The 19,938-nt window shown below is 35.4% G+C and overlaps 1 protein-coding gene across 6 annotated transcripts in view; it reads left to right on the top strand.

The window, feature by feature from the left end:
* MYLK (myosin light chain kinase) overlaps nucleotides 1-19,938 on the top strand; it is a 197,074-nt gene that overhangs the window by 64,750 nt on the left and 112,386 nt on the right. For all 6 annotated transcript variants that reach the window (XM_087950208.1, XM_087950207.1, XM_087950213.1 and 3 more), the window contains exons 3-10: nucleotides 4,191-4,395; nucleotides 6,003-6,051; nucleotides 8,658-8,823; nucleotides 11,954-12,119; nucleotides 13,766-13,802; nucleotides 14,655-15,232; nucleotides 16,926-17,129; nucleotides 17,703-17,837. In XM_087950208.1, coding sequence (XP_087806334.1) covers nucleotides 4,191-4,395; nucleotides 6,003-6,051; nucleotides 8,658-8,823; nucleotides 11,954-12,119; nucleotides 13,766-13,802; nucleotides 14,655-15,232; nucleotides 16,926-17,129; nucleotides 17,703-17,837 — 1,540 coding nt within the window. The remainder of the gene's footprint in view (nucleotides 1-4,190; nucleotides 4,396-6,002; nucleotides 6,052-8,657; nucleotides 8,824-11,953; nucleotides 12,120-13,765; nucleotides 13,803-14,654; nucleotides 15,233-16,925; nucleotides 17,130-17,702; nucleotides 17,838-19,938) is intronic.

The following is a 19,938-nucleotide window of genomic DNA, read 5'->3' on the forward strand; positions in this document are numbered from 1 at the left end:
AAGCCAGACTCACTTAACAACCATGTTATTTAGTTAACAACTGCCATGATTCACTTAAAAACTGTGGCAAGAAAGATCACAAAATGGGACAAAACTCACTTAACAACTGTCTTGCTTAGCAACAGAAATTTTGGGCTCAATTATGATCGTGCACTGAAGATTATCTGCATTGATTGCAACCAGAAGACTGCTTCCCATCCTGTTTCACAAATCAGCCATGCAAGAAAAAAAAAAAAGACAGAGGGTTTTGGTGATGGTACCAAATTTGAAAAATATCCATAACTATGGAGATTTGTTAGGCCCATGTTTAAAGAGTTATTGAACATATTTTTATATATTATCTTTTGAAGTTATCTGAAGTTCTTTAAAAAAAATTCAGTCTCTTGACTTACATTTCAGTATTTTCTAAATTCAGGTACACAGTCTAATTACACTGTACCACTTGAAGGTAGTGGAAGGGACATATTCACTTGAGGGCACCTCAATTGTACAGGAAGAAATCTGATTGCTACTTTAACAGTAGTCATGATAACTACCATTTGTTATTCCAAGAGATCTTCAGAGTGATATTACATGATTGTATAAATTTATCTGGAGAAAAATAGCAGTGTCCTTAGAAAACCATTTTATCTAGAGACACATCATATTTTAATCACTCTAGGGCAGTGATCCCCAACCTTTTTTATGCCGTGGCCCGGTACCGGCATCAGCTGGGCGCCGCCATCTTTTTGATGAAAAAGTGCTTCCGGTGACCTCACCGGAAGCACTTTTTCATCAAAAAGATGGCGGTCATGCGCTCGTGAGCTTTTCCGGGTAGAAATGGCTTTCTACCTGGAAAAGCTCACCGAAAGCTGAGCGCCGCCATCTTTTTGATGAAAAAGTGCTTCCGGTGAGCTTTCTACCCGGAAAAGCTCACCGGAAGCATTTTTTCATCAAAAAAAGATGGCGGCGCCCAGCAAACCAGCGGCCCGGTAGGACTTGTTCCGCGGACTGGTACTGGTCTGCGGACCGGTGGTTGGGGACTCCTGCTCTAGGGGATGGGGTAGAATTGTGGCTATTAGAACTATAATGGCAGAATATAGTCTCTCAATTTTTTGTGGCTTTCACGTTCCTTTTTAATTACTAGCATGATTCCTCCAATATGGATATTGTAATGGACTTTGGGAATATCCTTGAAAGACCGCCACAGCCAGGGCAATAGTCATATAAGATATATCTCAGACCACAGAAGGAACGGAGGTGTAGAAAACATCTCAGAAGTTCCCTAGAAAGTAAAGGTAAGGCAGGAGAGATGTGCTTTCACACTTGCAATATTCTATTCCTACAGTTTGATAACAAAAAGTAGTTTATTACTCATGGTTTTGGTTTCTTATTTGGACTACCTCAAATGGCTGTAGATGTTCTGTTTAGTTGATCTGGTTAATAGATCTTTGTAGCTTGAAAGTGTCCCGCCCCCCCTTTTTTTTATTGTGGGATGAAAAATAGATAACACACCATTTCTAAAGATAAGTGTCATGAAATTTACTTATTTGTTGCATTATATCATATTTTTTCTCTTGAGCACTCAGTAGCATATTAAAGAGATGAGAGAAGATCTCCCCTCATTTGATTCTGACAAGTCAATATTATAAGGTAGACTAGAGTGAGATCAAGACGGAAGTGTGAAGTGTGTTTGGCCTAAATACACTCACTGAGCTTTTTGGTCAAGTAGGAACTTCAATTTGTAACTCCTTGTTCTCTATCCAGCATTTTAGCTACTACATTATACTGTTGATAAGGATACAAGTATTTGATTAGTGAAATTTGTTTATTGATTGATTGGACTTATATACCACTCTGGTTTGAAAAGATCTGCAAGTAACTAATAAGATAAGGTTTCTAGTTAAATTGTTAGAGTCAACTGAGAATTGGAAAGCATTTTTTATTGTTGGCTCTTTTTTTTTTTTTTTTTTTGCTATTTTGATCACTGTCGGGTGGGGTGTCTAAATATGAAGCATATTGTCTTTGCATAATAGATTATTTGGATCATTCCAAAATAACTTACTTATTCGTACTGTTTGCATATGGAATAAGAACCTAAACATCACCAGATGTGGAATTTCAAAATGTGATTTCTTTGTGTTGTAGTTGAAAATTGCATTTGGTTATTTGAAATGCATGAGTAGTTTAGAATGAATTTGATTTCATTTTTTTATTATTAGTTAATAAGCTATCTGGGATTCTAGACGAAACATTGGTGGCAATCTCTTTATGACGTGTCAGCATTTTCTGTTCTTGGCAAACATGTGGCAGCTATGGTGTGTCATTGTATATAACTTGTTCTTCCTGAAATTTGATTAAAATCTGGAATTTATAGTTAAATAATGTACATTTTACTTCATAATTAGAATATTTTATTGAATTCCATTCCTATTCAGAGAAAAGTCTCTAAATTTCCCTTCTGGTAGCTGCCAGGTGAATTCTGCAGTTAAATTTTAGGAACAATAAGTTTGTAATAATAATGCAATTAAAACTTAAAATACTGGCTCTGCTTTGAATTCTTGAGGCAGAAATCCTAAGAATTGAAAATCACAATCTACTAAACCTGTCCTAGTAGTTTCTAAACCTGCTAAAATTACAGTCTTCTCAAGAGCACCAAGTTGGAGGAGAATGTTTTAGGGCTATTCATTATCCATGAGAATGTTTTAGGGCTATTCATTATCCATGAGAATGATGTTAACTTTGAAAGATTTGCTTAATGATCATGAATTGCTGACTTCTGTAATAAAAGTTTTGTTATTTAGATTATAAAGTAAACTATTAGCATGATAAAGAATATTCTGCAATTTTAGGTTTAATGTACCACAGTACTTTTTTGGTGGGGCAATTTTATTCTTTGGGAGTGATATTTAAAAGATTTGTAGCGTTTGAAAAACAACAGTGATTTGACTTTATATGGCTGACTTTCTGCCTAACAAATACCCTGGTACTCTTAATTATGTGCTTATGAGCTATAGCACTCAATTTCTTTCAGAAATTCACGGTCTGTATACTATATTTTAGATACATCTTGAAAAATCTTCTGCTGGTCTCAGAGTTAGATTAAAAATTTAGTCTTAGTTGTGGATTTAGAATGTATCTGGATTTTTTTCTTCATCTGATCAGATTATAAACAGAAGGCCTGAATGCTGTAATTTACCAGATAGAATGTAATTATGCTTGAAAGCTGTTGCTTCTTGAGTATGCTTTTATGTGTGTGTGAATGTGTCCTTAGAGAACAATCTTAAATATATTCATAGCTGTTGTACTTTTCTTGGATGCAATTATATGAGAAGAGAACATGATCATTTGCAAACTCGAAATTCAAGGAAGATAATTCAGTAAATCTTGGTGCTTAACTTGCATATGTTTATATAGAAACAGCTCTTTTTCAATATCAAATAAATTATTTCCCAGTTTACCTTGTTGAAAATACATATCCTTTGAATGAATGTTTGAAAATCAGATTCAAATATAATTTTTCCTCAAGCTCAGATTAATGTGAATGCATGAAATATTCCACAGATGATAATTACTATGTTTTGGCCTTCTGCGTTATTCTCTACTATCCAAAAGAGAAAAGAATAGTTAAATTTACAAAATTTATCTGGGAGATCTGATTTTCATCTGTGAAAAATGTTGTTGACCAGACTTTGCACACTTACTGTTGCTTGCTTTTTATTTTGCAGCTGGTTTATATGGAATTGTCTGAACAATGCTGTTTTTGAATACTTTTCAAGGAGAATTCATCTGATAAAAGAAATTATATCCTGTGATTTTTCAACCTACATATGGTTGTTTTAATTTACACTGTTATATGTCTGCCATACCAGATTGAAAAATGGGGTCATAGATTTATCATCTGAAACTATTTCTCAAAATTTCTCAATTTTGGCTTTTAAAGCTCAACAGGCAGAAGAAGTTCTTGGATCAACATTGCTAGTTTAACAGCATGATGCATCTGTAGATTCTCTTCTTTCTGTTCGAATTTTTGCCTTTTGGCGCTTGGTGATTTGTATGTGTTTAACAGACAATACTTCAGAAAATACTTTTTTTCCACTGGCTTGCAAAGTGTTCTACATTTGTTCCAGGTAAAATCATTTTCTGTTTTTTTTTTCCTTCCTCAATCCCCATTTCTTTCCTCTGGTTACTTCTATATGGAACTGTTTTAGGTGAGAGGCAACCCTGAACCTCAGATCACGTGGTACAGAAATGAGCACCTTGTCACAGGAGAGCGCTGTGTAGCAGATTGCAGCATCCGAGGGATTTTCAGCTTGATGATTAAAGGGGTGAAGGAGGAAGATGGTGGTCTGTATACATGTCAGGCCAGAAATGCTGGTGGGATTCGCCAGGTGACTGTGGAATTGACAGTGGAAGGTAAGAATATTAGCAGTCTAGCACAGTTTCCATTCTGAAAGCTCTTTCTTTTTCTATGCAATGACTTGCCCCATCCCAATTTTGTTTATTTTTTTCCTGATTGAAAAAGCAAATGTGGAAAATTGAGGATAGAATGCCAGTTGGCTACCTTTTTTTTTTTTTAATGCCTTGGCTAACTCAGTGGAAGAAAGGAACACAGCGATTGAAAATACACAAGTTGAAATGTGTACTTGCGGCAAAGACTTTGAGGGACAAGGCCTTTAGCCATGAAACACTCTGAGAATAAATCAGGAACAATAAACCTATGATTTGAGAAAACTGTGTCTCTTCACAATTGGCTGTGGTGACCTGGGCTATTGGGACCTGTAGATTTTCAATATCTGGAGAGCTATAGATTACCCCATCCTAATCTAACCTATTGTCTTTGAGAGCTTGGAGGCTTTAATAGGAAACTGAATTAATTAATGGAGGATCAACTGAATACCATCTACCCTAAATACTCAATCTTCCCTCCAAGATTTGAAAAAGTATCTCTCCAAAGAGGTTTCAGTGCCTCCTGCACCCAAAGGCATTTGACTGGGAACAGAATGCTGAGTTGAGCTGTGCCTAAGGCTTTGCCTTAACCTGATCCAGCACAGCTATTTTTATACAGAATTCTCATCTGCAGGATACCAAGTGGGAAGACTACTTTGGTATTTCAAAGCAGGTTAACCTAGGTAATTTATAACAATTACTTTTGAGGATAGAACACGGTTATCCTCCTACTGCTTGCATAAGCATCTCTAGAAGAAACCCATGATATAGGGAGAATTTGATCTGAGGACATTTTGGTACAGATGTCAGACTTAACCACCATGATTTCTGTTGAGATCAGCATAAATGACTATTTACTAAATTTTGCATTAAATTGCATTAATGTTTTTCAATATTTTATGCTGTTCCCTATATTTTACAGAAACCAACTGTACCATCCATTGAAGTTCATAAAATTCACTTGCTCACATCCAGTAGATGGTGCTGCAGACTCACAACATAATACCTTCAACCCTGATTTAAAGTTTTGGCTGGATTACTTCTGCATAGGAATGTGTTATAGAAATGTCTTAGATATATTAAAGTAATAGATGCATTAATATATGGTGAATTAATATATGGCTTCAAGCTAGTCACTTGGAATTAAATAAAAACTTCTCACTGAACGACTATGAGCAGTTTTTGAAATAGCAAAAACAATTAAGCAGTTCTATTTGTATGTGTGGACAAAGGAGATAAACCATATTTTCAGTAGAAGTTTCTTATTTGGGTGTATAGGACTGTAGCTTGGGCTGCTTCTCAAAGTACTCCACAGCAAATAGCTGTTAGCGTGCTGCAATTACTGTACCTCATATGGGTACAAGTAAGTAAAGCTTGATTAGATGTGTTTTTCAGGTGGAGAATGAACAGATGGAGAAGCAAATGGTGTATTTTTTTAAAAAAATATCATGAACAAATATGTTGTTGCGAGATATAGAGATAGAAAAATCCATAAATTCAATTAAGGATCCCAATGATTTGCGGTCCTGATAAAGTATTTTTTTATGTCTGACCATTTTTCTATTCTCTTTTAGGAAAAGTTTTGAAGAAATATAACTTGCCTTCCAGTTCCAAAAGTTCTGGGTAAGAGTTTGGGTGGCATTTATATACTTAAGAGCAGATATCTATTCCATAACATGCAGAGCTTTTGAAATATCTAAAAAAGGCAAGATTTTCTGTTTGGCTTTAGTCATAATAATTCTGCATTCAAAACATTTCATGGAACTATTTATGACAATGTTAATATATTTTCCTGTCTAGCCTAACTAATGGAGTTCATATTACTGATGCAAATCTGGTTGTGTGGTGTTTCTTCTACTTCTTATACTCTTGTGAATTAGGGAGACCTGTGCCTGAGCCACTTCCAAATAATCTTGTTTCTCTCAACTTAAAAAAAATTGGCTTAATTTCCCTAGGTAATGGTTCCTGTACATTTCTATCAAGTTCATCTTCCTTACTTTTTACAGTATTCAGTATTGTTAAGAATTGTAAGCCATTTGGCCTCTTTTGTACTTACTCTGTTCAGCTGACAGAACTTTGAACCAAATTTATAAGTAATGTATTCCACAAATGTATTTCTTTTTAAATTTGCTATTAGATCTAATCTAGGCATCTCTAGTGTGGCCAATAGAAACTTGCTTTTTTTGGGTTTCATGTATTTCATGTATTTTCTAGTATAACTATTATTTCACTAGGAAGTACAGATTATAATATTTATCTGCTAGGTGTTTTTTAAAGCAAGAAATAGAGAGAAGTCATTGGTGGCCCAACTTTTATAATTCCTTTGCCCTTTAATATATTTAGCTAATTAATTATCACCTAACTATAATTTACATATTAAGTTTCCCTATATTACATTGTTTACAATATAGTGTTTACTTTTTGAGCTGAAATCTCATAAGTTTCTTTTAGTATTGTAATATATTGCAGAAGATGAGCAAACTTGTTTGCATATGGGTAAGCATTTTGTGCAGAGCCATAACCATGACTTTAAATTTGCTTGAAACTCACAGCTTCATTTTCATCACTGTTGATTATTCACTACTATGTGTGATGGTGATATTTGCCATCAAAGTGAACCAGACTTCCTGTAACCCTAATTCTAACCTTCTGTGCTTGACATTTTTTGGAATTTAGCCAACAGTATTTTGGCTTGGAAATTTATAAAAATCCAGGTCCACCAGAACTGGTGAAGAACTGGTATGAACAAGACTAAATAGGTATTGCTTAGTGTATATTGAATGTTCTATTACTGTTCCTTATTTTATGGCTTTTTATCACAGTTTTAAATGATGAACTCACTGAACTGGTATTGGTTATTTGACCTTTGAATTTCTGAAATACAAGCAGAGCTTGATGAACATTTGCAAAAATATATAATTAATTTAATTCATCATACATAGCAAGGGACACATTCTGATCTTTTTTTGAAAGGCCTCGTTCTGAGATATTTATGGCAACATGTTCATCATCTTTAAAAATAGAGAAAGGATAAAAACTAATGTTGTTCCCCAGCTGCTCATTCTCAAATCACAAAATTCTTACAAGCTTCTTAGTATTACTTTTTAAATAACTTTTAGTACTTAAAATTTAAAAAGAGTGCTCATAAGGTAGTAAATGTACCAGTTGACTGAAACATCAAGAACAAGAGGGTTTCTCCCTGCACCTTTACAAATATGCCAGGAATTATTCCCCAAATTAACCAAGCCAAATAATGACAGTTTTACAGCATGTACCTGAAACAAAATACATTGTTTTTAGATGAATTGCCAGAAATCATCTGCAGTAAATAGTTCCAATTCTTCCAAAAACATATGTATTAGAGTCTGCTTTACAGAATCATACGAGTTGATTTACTTGGAAAAATATTCCGTGAAAGTCAAAGCCAAGTGTGGGATATTATCAATAGAGGGGCTGTTTTTCTTTCCTTTTTGATCACGATGGCTTCTTTCTATCACTACTTTTGCAGGTAGAAAGAGGCTTCTGGGCTAGGTATTTTTTCCAAGCCCTTCAAATGGAAATTTTTCCTACATTTTATCCTGGGGATGGAGGGATAACTCTGATATTTTTCATCTTAATCTAATGGTAGCTTTGAGAAAGTTACCTGATTTATGCTTGTACAACATTGCATAGTTCTTCCAAAGACTCACACAGTTCAGTTGGACTCAGATGATGGTAAGAGAATGGGCAAGAATTCAGGAAATAATGACCAAGAAGAAAGCTTATTTGCTGCATTGCAGTTAGATCTGTCAAATAGTGTGGGGTTTTTTGGGGGGGAAGGTGCATTTCTGTGTATATTGCATGAAATCAGTAAGTAAAATGTTATTTAAATTCAGGAGAATTGTATTGTAAAGATCATTCTTATATATCTATTGAACTTGCACTTCCATAATGCACACACTAATGCACAGAGTTTCCGTTCTTCTTAAGTGCAAGAGTTTTCATGGAGACCAAGTATATTCTCGTGCCAAGTCTAAATCTACCATTTGTTCAAATGTGGGCATGTGTGCCTTCTCATAATACTGGAAAAAAGCAAGCTTTTGTTTTCTAATGCTTGAAGATACATGTACTCCAGGACAATATGTTTGGAATTCATTTCTAGAGTGGCACCATATTATATGTTGCCTGCAATATTCTGAAATTCAGTAAGAAGCATGATTCAGTAATAATATTTGATTACTTCATTCCAGGGGTCAGTCTGCTGTTCTACCTATAGAACAACGGCCAAGCATCTGGGGTGAATGTCCGCCCAAGTTTGCTACAAAACCCAACCGGGTTATTGTACGAGAAGGACAGAGTGGTAAATTTTCCTGTAAGATAACAGGGCGACCTCAGCCTCGGGTCATCTGGTTCAAGGTATAGTTATTTTCACAACTATTCAGATTTTCTGAAGAGTTGATTATACTTGTATATTGAGAGGATCTTCAATCCTGGTTCATTTTTCCTTTTCCTAGTCTAGTATTATATTTAGGGGGGAAATAGATCCTTTAGACCCCATTTGCATCACTAGTAAAATTGTGGTTTGGCATATCAGAATGTATCCTTTTAGTAACATTGAAAGACAGACTTTCATACATACAAGAATGTTCTAACTTTATTCAATTTCTAATTTTTACTTAAGTTTTTTGCAAAGTAAAAATAATAAGGAAAAAATAAAGTAACAGAAAATTCATAAGTAAATAGAAAAGAAATAAAAGGAAAAAAGAAAGATATAAAGGAGTAGCTTCTGATCTTCACAGAAACCCTCGGAAGTTGTGGGAGCGCCATCAGTTGAGACTTTCAAGAAGAGATTGGACTGCCATTTTGTCAGAAATGGTGTAGGGTCTCCCGCTTGGGCGGGGGGTTGGACTAGATGACCTTTAAGGTCCCTTCCAACTTGGATTATCCGTTATCTGTTAAATTATAAATGCATTTATATTTTATCCTCTTTCTCTCCACGGTTTCATCATGGCTTCCTTTTTTTCCATATTCTATCCCTTTTAAGCATCAAACTATAAAATACATGTTCATTTTTTCCCAATTTTCACAAAACATAGGGTTTCTGGTTATTAAGAATGTCTTTTTCCCAACAAGTCAACGTTGCCATCTCAAAGTGTTCTAATTTTAGTGGTATGTAATACTTCTGACTTCTGATGGTATAAAATGATCAGATAATTTCTTGTCTCTGTGCAACATGAAGCTAAAATTAAACCTATTAAAATTAAGAATACTTGTCAGAATCAATTACAAGTGAAAATACCAGTAAAAGAAATCTGTCTCTATAGATTTTCTGAATGCTAAGAGAGTTGGGAGTCAAATTCAAGTCCTTTGAGAATGTGTGTCATAATTTTGAAGCAATACAAATGAGGAGAGAGAGTGGGGGAGAGAGAGAGAGAGAGAGAGAAGCACATACCAAAGTTTCATTTCTCTGATCTACCCCAATGTCACATTGTGGACAGATTTAATTATCCTGACCACAAAGAATACTGTAGATTGATCACAATATAAATTATCCCAGAGCTTTCTCTTGGTAGAAGAAATGTCATACAGTTAGGAAAAGCTGTGTTGGCAAGTTCAATATAGATGCTTTGGAGTTAAAGAAATAAGTACTATTTCTGTCTCCACTGCAATTGAACTATTTAGATGTGCTTTGCTCACTTAATCTGACTACACCTGAGAATTTCTGTGCTCTGCTGTAACTGATGTCTTATCCACTTCATCAATGTCCATTCCCTACTATGCCATGTGGCTCTATGAGAAGGAAGAAAATGCTTTGAAATAGTAGGGTAGCATCAAGTACCAGCTCACTTCCATCAACAGCATTGCAAATAATGATACAGAAGCATAATCAATAAATAATTCAAATCTGTTGGGTACCTGGGTTCATGTATGGGACCTTTACCCCTGCAGAATTTTATGGATAAAATTTTATGGATTATGGATAAAACTCTTGAGTATCTGCTTTGTCCACGATGATGAAGTTCCACCTGAACAGAAAGTGAAATCCAGCATGTGCCATATTACAATCATAGGCCAGATCCTAGTTGAACATGGTTAATTACATCAGAATGGGTAACCCATCTAGGGAAGAGGAAAAGGTAGCAGGATGAATGGTAGCTAACAGTAGCCATACATATCCCACCCATCTAAACATATGCACTCCAAACTGACAGAGTATATAGGATGGAACATCTTGTTAGCAAGATGGAATTCTTATAGATCATGGCCATTCTACCCACTCATTGCCCTTCAATTCTGACCTGTTTGTGTGTATGTAAAATACACGGTTTTATTACATAACTTTAAGAAGATAAAAACTAATATAAAGTGAGAAAAAGAAGAGAATAAGAAACAGATCAAGAAAGGTAAAAGTAGCTTCTGATCTTCTTTACAAGAGTTTTAAGTACAATTACAATTTTACCTCTTACTCAATGGTTAATAGCTAGCTCTCTTCTTTCTATATTCTGTCATCATCAAAAATATAAACCATAAGTTAATTTTATTCTGTTTCATGCAAAAAGTCCATAAGGGGTTTTCAGTCAGCAATAAACATAGATACTGTTTTTTATCTTTTCAAAGTCAATTTAGCCATCTCTGCAAAATTATATTATCTTCAGCCATTCCCTGTTGTGGGTAGTGCCGAATCTACCCATCTTTGGGTATACAATCATCTCACTACAGTTATGTATAAAACAAAGTTCTATGAGTTTTTCAACTGTTTGTCCATCAACCCTACAAGAAAAACCTCTGGTTTCCATTGTATATTAATCTTTAAAATCCTTTGAACCAGTGTATTAAATTTTCTAGCTTTTTTATATGTCTACCAAACATGGTAAAATGTCCCTTCTTGTTGCTCACATTTCCAACATAAATTTGAATTGCCTTTAAATATTCTAAGTAACCTCTCTGTTGACATACACCATTGCACCACTGGTACCTCATTTTATAGAAATTATATTTAAGATTATAGTATAATATAAATTTAAGTCCTTTCAACCACATATTTTCCATTGTTCCATCTGTATATTATAACTACAGTTTTGGCCCACTTTATCATATATTTTTTCACTGCCTGCTTTAATGTTGATAAGTCCAACAGAAAGAGCTAAGAGAAGCAAACACTTAGAAGTTACCTTCAAGGATGTTGTGCTCAGACATGTCTTTTTCAAATAAAAATATCTTTTGATCCAGTGTTTAGAAGGTAAATATCTGACCTGGTTTAAAGAAACTAACTCTATAATGCTCATATTTTGAGTATTAATGTCAGGACTCCGACATGCTAAAAAAACTTAAAAAAAAATACTTCTTTGGTCTTTTTAGTTGTCAATTACTTTGTTTCTGGTGGAGTGGTTTATTTTTGAGGAGCATTTTAATATTATATGAATATGGCAAGGAAAGCACTGCATTGTGAAATAAAGAAAATAATAAAACATGAAATTAAATGATATATTTTTTCTCTTTTCATGCATACATCTAGACGTGTCATTTTATTTCTTGATGCATGCAGGATGAAATTCCGGTGCAGAAAAATGATCACTTTAACATGTTTGAGAAAGCAGGCATCCAGTTTTTGGAAATCCAAAATGTTCAGCTGGCTGATGCTGGAATTTACACTTGTACCTTGATGAATAATGCTGGGAAGGCTTCTGTGACTGCAGAACTAATGGTTCAAGGTATGGTCAAAACAGATTAAAAGGAAAAAATGCAGACTTGCCAACTAAATGTTTTCCAAGAGTTGGGCCAGTTCTTCTTTTACTTTTCAAAACTCTTTCCATCCTCCTGTTTTTTCAGAGTGACTCCTAAATTATGGTCCAAACCTATAAATCAGGTTTAATTTTTTTCCCAATTATTAGAAACAGATTATAGTGACATCCAGGCTCCTTTCTCTTCCTCCTAGTCATATTTAAAAAATAGAAGACATCTTGTGAGTGAAAATGGTGGTGGTGGTGGGGATGATGATAACGATGTCATTTTTTTGTTGATTCTGCTCCTGTAAACTAGCTCATACTTAAAGGAGTTAAGAGTCATAAGAGAGTATGGTTTTCCCTTTAATCATCACCCTAACCATGTAAAAAAGATTACATAAAAGACTGGCCCAATGTCATCGTATTAACTTCATAATTGATTTCTGTGCCTGGTGCTACATCATCAGACAAACAAGCTAATAATAAACAACAGCCTAATCAAGGAACTACCAAGATTAACACCATCAGTATATAAAATGAGAGCAAATCTCACTCCCTTCTAATTTTTACAGACTGTAAACTAACTGAGCATTGATTATTAAGATTGGGACAGAAAGAAGCAGAAAGGCAAGAGTAGATCAATCTGTGATAGGAATAAAAAAGACCAGTACATTTTTTGTAATCATAAAAGGTTTGAATCATGATCTCATGTGAGTTTGAGCTTCTCAAATCTGACCAGAAGGTAATTCCTAGCCAAGAAGATTAAGGATGAAAGGCAGCAGCCAAGCAAAGTGCATTGCAGAACGCCAAAGCACATCAAATAAAAGAACATATATCTACAGAGACACTTGATTTCCTTCTCTAGTTAGTTATATGCCAAAAATTTAATTAGTGGCTATTGTGTTGTTTCCAAGAAATTCCTGCCATTTTTATCATGGTAACACTTTTCAAGGATATTTCATTCTGTTCCCTGATCTCATTCATCTGCCTTACTGATCATCTTCCCATTCTTCTGTACACCTGAACCTTGCCAATTATAATTTTTTTCTAGCCTTGATTTGCTCTCATCAAATACCTAAATCACATGAACTTCTGCTTTCTGATCTTGGCCTCAAGAATGCCATCAGTGTTTATTTCACTCAGGATCAAATGATAGGTTCTACCTGAACCTCATGGTGTTATTAGTACAATATATTCCATAGTTCAAAGTAATCAATATTCTTTTTTTTTTTCATTATTTCACAAGGGAGGAAAGGGAAGGGAAGAAAGGAAAGGAAAGGAGAAATAATAAAAATATTTTTATCTTCCATATTTCTTAAGTTTATCCTTTTCGTCTTCTCTTTTTGTGGATGGAAACTACATCTGGTTTAAATTGTAATGGTGCTAAAATGATTGTGTATATATGATTTTGTCATCATACAAATGCTGCTATTTTGTACTTGTACTTGTTAAAGCTGTGCCATTTGCCCAACAAGGTCATTTGACCTGTGTTCTCTTCCCTGCAGATGTCTATGTTCAGGGACAAGTTAACATGAGACCAGGGATCAAGAAGTATAGTTCTATCTTAAAGCGAACTGCAGTTTATACTTTAGCTTGAAATGTTAGGTTTCATTTTTAATCTTTTGTCATTTCAGGTTCTCTAAAAAGGGATGCATGTTCTCAACCTTTTTGGTATGTATTTTCCATCCCTTCCTCCGTTATCTTGGGTTTTACCTTTTAAAAACAACATAGATAACACATTTTATGTTATTATTATTGTTTAAGCCTTCAGCTTACCTGCTGTCAATTATGTATGTCTTTGAATCTTCAATAGCCAAACATGACATATGGTTGTCATGTAATAGAGCATTTCAGCTTTTGATTCTCTGAGAACAGAATGGGACAACCTATCACAGCCAACTCATTAGAACCAACTCACCATTGGCCAACTTGCTGCTGGACAACTTGCCACTGGCCAACTTGCTGTGGGACAGTTTAACAATTCTATTTAATTATTTAAATAAATAAAAATTAATTTTAATTTTTTCCACTCATATTTCATTCTGCCCCTCCTTTTTCATCCTTTCTTAAATGATTCTATTCTACCATTTCTTTGATATTAGTGTAACTCTTGTCCTGCAGTGAGTTGTCCGGATGGTGAGTTGTCCATGGCGAGCTGTCCCACAGTGAGTTAGCTGGAACTGAATGTTTCAAGCCTTGTTTATTGAAATTATTTTTACTGAAGTTACTGAAAAATAAATGTGGGATTTTTACTTGGTTTGCCTCATAATATATGCATTGGCCTTATAAAGAGTGGCTTGCCTCATCCACAATTGTTTTGTTTATACAGAAGTAGCATGTCAAAATGCAGTTCTGTTCCTTTTACATAAAATATTATACACATTTGATGTGAAACAACGTCATGGAACAGAAATCAAATGATCTGCCTAAAATCAACATTCAAACATTAAGCAAGTGGTTTTTAAGAAATACATTTACTTTTACAAATTGTTCTCTTGGCTTAAGAAAATATTTTCCCTTTAGCACATCAGTAAATCCCAGTGCCTCTACAAAATCCACCATTATTACCAAAGCTTTTGAAACCTCAGAGATCAGAAAACCCACTAGCAATGGGATAGTTAAAGACCTCAAATCAACTACGACAGAGCTTTTGCTAGAATCCAAAGAAAGGCCATTGGTGAAGAGAGAAATTCACCTTGCTCCATCCAAAGTAGCGAAAGAGACTCAATTACAACAAGTGAAGGAACCCATCAGAGAGCCACCTAAAGAAGACAAGAAAGGCCAACAGGTTCTGCAGAAAACATCAAGCACCATAACTCTTCGCTCTGTGAAAATACAGCCCAGACCAAAGGCAGAATTGAAGGCAGCTTCCTCTGAACTGGAAGTTAATGGAGAAAAAACAAAGCAATTACTGGCAGCAGATTGCCAGGCTGCTTTGTCTACCAGGCCAGATAATCTGACCCCTGAAGAATCGGAAAATCATGTTGAGTTAAAGAAGAGTGCAGCAGAAATAAAGATTCAGAGAATCCCTCCGCAATTTGAGTGTCGGCCTCAAAGCCAAGAAGCATTAGAAGGAGAAGTGATTACATTTAGATGCAGAGGTAAGAAAGCATTTACTGATTCCTTTCTGGGATGTTTTTAAACAGAAAATAGATGGCCATCTCACCATGGATATCAAAGGAGTTTTTTTTTAACCATTGACAAAGTTTGAGATATTTTCAGCCAGAGCTTTTACGTAGCATGGGCAATGTGGGTTGGCCTCTTGTTTCCCTAGACAAGCATAGACAAATAACTGCACTTACTGTAACTATAAGGTAAGTGTGGTTAGTTTCTCTTGTACAGCATTACCACCCCCCATTATGAGGCTTTGTCTTCAGCAAAAAGTAGATGAAATGCAAGAGGCACAGTACCCAGTCTGCCTAGAATGGTGTACAAGTTCAGCTCTAATCCCCAGCATACTGCCCCTTCTGGAGGAAACCAATGGAAGAGCTGAAAAAAGAACATTATAATCAGATCACATAGGTCAAACTGGCTAGATAACACTCCTGCTTTCAGCTATAGAATTTGATAATGAAAGCCAAAAGTTATATTAGTAACACATGGGTATGTGTGCAGAAGCATGAGGGAATAGAATAAGAATGGATTGTATTACTTTATACTTCACAGGGAAAATCACGTGCATTACAGTCTTTCCATGTGAAAAAAGTGACTTAAGATAGTTTTTCATAGTTATATCCTTTGCAGCATCCTTTGCAGATCATGTGGTCAAAATTCAGACACTTGGCAACTGGTTCATATTTATTACTTCAGGGTCATGTGTTCAACTTTTGTGACCTTGTGACAAGCAAAGCCAATGGGGAAGCCAGATTCACTTAATAACCAGGTTACTAACTTACCAACTGCAGTGATTCACTTAACAACTGAGACAAAAAAGGTGGCAAAATGGGGCAAAACTCACTTAACAAATTTCTCATTAAACAACAGAAATTTTGGGCTCAATTGTGGTCGTAACTGAAGGACTACTTATATAGGAATTTAGGAGAATTAGCAGAGTTGATTTAAAATTACTGTTATGTTGTACTTCTTTAACATGGAAGAGCATTCAGAAATATCTTGCTACCACATGTTGGCTAGACAGAGATGCCAAATTCACAATAGGACGATGTTTCAACTGTTTAGATTTAGAACAATGACTTCAATGTTTTTATATCGTTAACTCTCTTAATTAAATTCAAGCATAGTCTGGTGGATTTTGATTTAATGTAAGTTTGTTTTAACTTTGAAAATTAAAAACTGAAAAATAATGTGACATTGCTTTTTCATTTACATTCATTTTTTAAAAAAAATCTGAAGGAAAATTTGGAAGATATTTTTGTACAGTACTGTCCTATGGATCTAGTTAAACAAAATCTTTTTTAAGTCTGCTAATTAAGATTAATTGGATGAGCCAAGAAGATATTCTGCCTTGATTATTTGTTGGAAAAAAATCAAATTCAACTTTCTCCAAACAACATATCATATTATAGTTTTGCAACTAAGATTATTACTCTAAACTATTATTGTAAAACTTAATCTAGACAGGCAGAATTTTATTTCGGTCATTGGCCAGTCAAAAATGAACAACACAAATCTAATCTTGAATAGTTGAGTAATTTTTTAGCAGTGTCAAAATTATGGTTACTCTTTAAAGGGCAAAGCTAGGGATTGGTGGTAGCCAAGAAAAATACTGAGACATTGTGAAATTGTAAAATTTAGACCACCATCCCCATCCTTAATCCACCTGTAATAAACTAGTTTCAGGGAAACCCCAGGCAACTGTTGAATGGTTCAAAGAAGGAGCCCTCCTGGAAACGGGAGACAGCATCCTGATCTATGAAGAAGATGGAGTCCATTGTTTATGCCTGAAAAAAACTCAGCTGGAAGACAGTGGATTTTACTCTTGCAAAGCTTTCAATCCTGGAGGTCAAGCTTCAACCAGGTGGCTATTAACAGTAAAAAGTAAGCATTTTTTAGTTGCAAAGTATGCTTAGGTGACTGTCTAGGTATGTAATAGTTTCTTCACCTGGGAAAAAAAGATACTCCCTTTCATAGTATAAAACACACTAAATAATGCCAGTGCTACATCCTTTTAGACCTGACTCTTCTCCAAGCTTTGGGCTAGGGTGGGATATGAGGGTTTTTTTCATGATGTGTTTTATGTCTATTTCACTAGGATATTATCTTTCTTTCTTTTCTTTTTTTGTCTGCTGCTGTTCTACTTCTTTGGTGTTAAATTTGTATGCTACCTAGAGTCACCAAGAAGTAAGCAAAATTAGAAATATGAATGAAAATAATGTATACATATCAATTTGCATTCTCATTTTAGATTGAATTCCGTTCATATGAACTATATCTGAAGTTCTTGACTAGAAGCAACTAAACTTTGTTAATTTTGCTGACTATGTTTCTGACACATTAGTAAAACATGTTTTTCTCTTTAAGGATTACCTTTGTCATTGGTCTAGAATATCTTATTCTGAGATCATCTGTTAGCATTGAATTTTATTAACTGCCTTTTGCTTTGATCTGTAGGGCCTAAACTGAAGGAGGTACCTCCCCATTTTCTCCGGGTCTTGAAATCCTGCCGTGTGAGTGAAGGGCAGGATTTTACACTTCGGTGCTCAGTTGAGGGGATACCTGTTCCTCAGATCACCTGGCTCCTTAACGGTAAGGTCACGATCAGAAAACTTGTCCATACACATGAAGAATCAAGTAATGGGTTCCAAATTATCTAAATTTGTCCTCACATTTTACAAATGGACAATTTATTTCACTTTTATGTATGACCTGGAGCAGACAAGCAGAGAAAAGAGGTTTGCAATGCCTCATCTTTTGACAGGAACATATAAATATGGGCTTTATATATCACGCTAAACTATGGTTTGCTAAATCACAAGTTATTTAATAAACTGCTATCAGAGCACTTCGTACTTCCTTCCTACTAAGACATAAATGATTTATTACAAACCACAGTGTCTGGTTTCACCAATATTTTAACTAAAATAAAATTCATCACATAATAGTTTCATCCCAGGCCACTGATGGATTTTGTGTGCTCCTCTATGGTTTTCAGGTTCTGAGACTCACTAAAAGGCTATTTTCTTTGATTTGTCAATGAATTTAAGAACAGCTTTGAAGAACTCAGTAGGACAGATTAATTATCTTCATTATCTTAAAATTCTCAATTTCAAGGAGTCCTCATTCAACAACTTTCTTATTTAGTGACTATTTGCGATTACAGTGGTGGTGGAAAACTAATTTTACAACCTTCACAGGACTGCAAAGCAAAGGAAATCTCAGTAAGCTTAGTAAGCTTCTAAGCACAGTCTCAGTTTTCATTTAGTAAACGATTTACTTAACAACTGAATTGCTAGTCTCAGTTGTGATTGCTAAACCAGGACTGCCTACATATTAATTTCTTTTCCTCTGTGAGGAGCCTAATCTACAAGAGAGAAAAGGCAGCAGCTGTGCTAGTCTTTAAAAGCTGTCCAGCAGGGAGCATTAGTGACAAGGCTGCATTTCATACTCCTGGCTCCAAAGAATAGGCTTTATTTCAATTGAATATAGACTTCAAGTGATAAGCTTACATTTTGAACAATGTATTAATTACCAACTGAATGAGGTTTATGCCACCTTTTTGTACCCTTCTCATTTTTTTCCTGAAGGTCGAAAATGGTAATTCTTAAGCATTCAGTATTTATGAAAATGGGATCCTGTTGAAGTAAGGATAAAGAATCCCCTTTCGTGTGTGATTCATCTTCAGGATTTCTGAGAATGACAGTGAAAAATTAGGGAAATACTTGTACTTATTCTTCCATGGTCATTTACTCAAAAAGAGTTACTACTAGAGATCGCCTGTATGTAACTCTTCATGCACATTGATTCTTTGCAGAAAGGTAAAGGTATCCTTGCAGTTTTACTCCACTAATTGTAGTCGACTTTAGGAGGCAGTGCTCATTTCCATTTCTTTCAGGCATTGATCCCGCGCTGTCTGAAGTCTTGTGGCCAGCATAACATCACTCTGCAGTGCATAAGCGTATGGTGAAACACAGAACGTTGTTACCTTCCCACCTATTTACCTATTTGCATTTACATGCTTTCAAACTGTTAGTTTGGCAGGAACAGAGGCAAGTGATGGGAGCTCATTCCGTCATGTGGTGCTAGGACTCGAAGTATAGACCTTATCTGGTGTCTTTTAAGTCACTGACCAACTATGCCTACTGATTTATACATATTGACCATGGCTTAGTTTTTTACTCTTACTTGTACATAGGCGATTCTGATTCATGCTCTATTTTGTAATAGAAACAATAGAAATCAATTTCTATATAAACTATAAGAGCAATAGCTCTTAGACTTATATACCGCTTCATAGTGCTTCACAGCCCTCTCTAAGTGGTTTACAGAGTCAGCATATTCCACCACGGCTCTATGGCATAGATCAGGAGTGTCAAACTCAATTTCATTGAGGGCTGCATCAGGGCTCTAGTTGACCTCGGGTGTGTGTGTGGCCGATGGTGGGCGTGGCCAGCTTGACACCACTCCCCAAACTGCTGGCATATTTCCTCTTTGCATTGGGTAGACCGGGCTGAAGCCACACTGGCCTGATGTTTCCTCTTTGCATTGGGTAGACTGGCTGAAGCGATGTGGGCCAACCCCTTATATTTTCCAGGATGGCCCGCAGACCGGATCCAACCACATCGCGGCCGGGCCTTGTGTTTAACATCCTTGGTGTAGGTGATATAAATGTGATTGTACTTTATGTTGT

The sequence above is a fragment of the Notechis scutatus genome, chromosome 1, assembly GCF_049901735.1.
Source record: "Notechis scutatus isolate UNSWTSFEM ecotype Mainland chromosome 1, rNotScu1.2, whole genome shotgun sequence".
Taxonomy (NCBI): Eukaryota; Metazoa; Chordata; class Lepidosauria; order Squamata; family Elapidae; genus Notechis; species Notechis scutatus.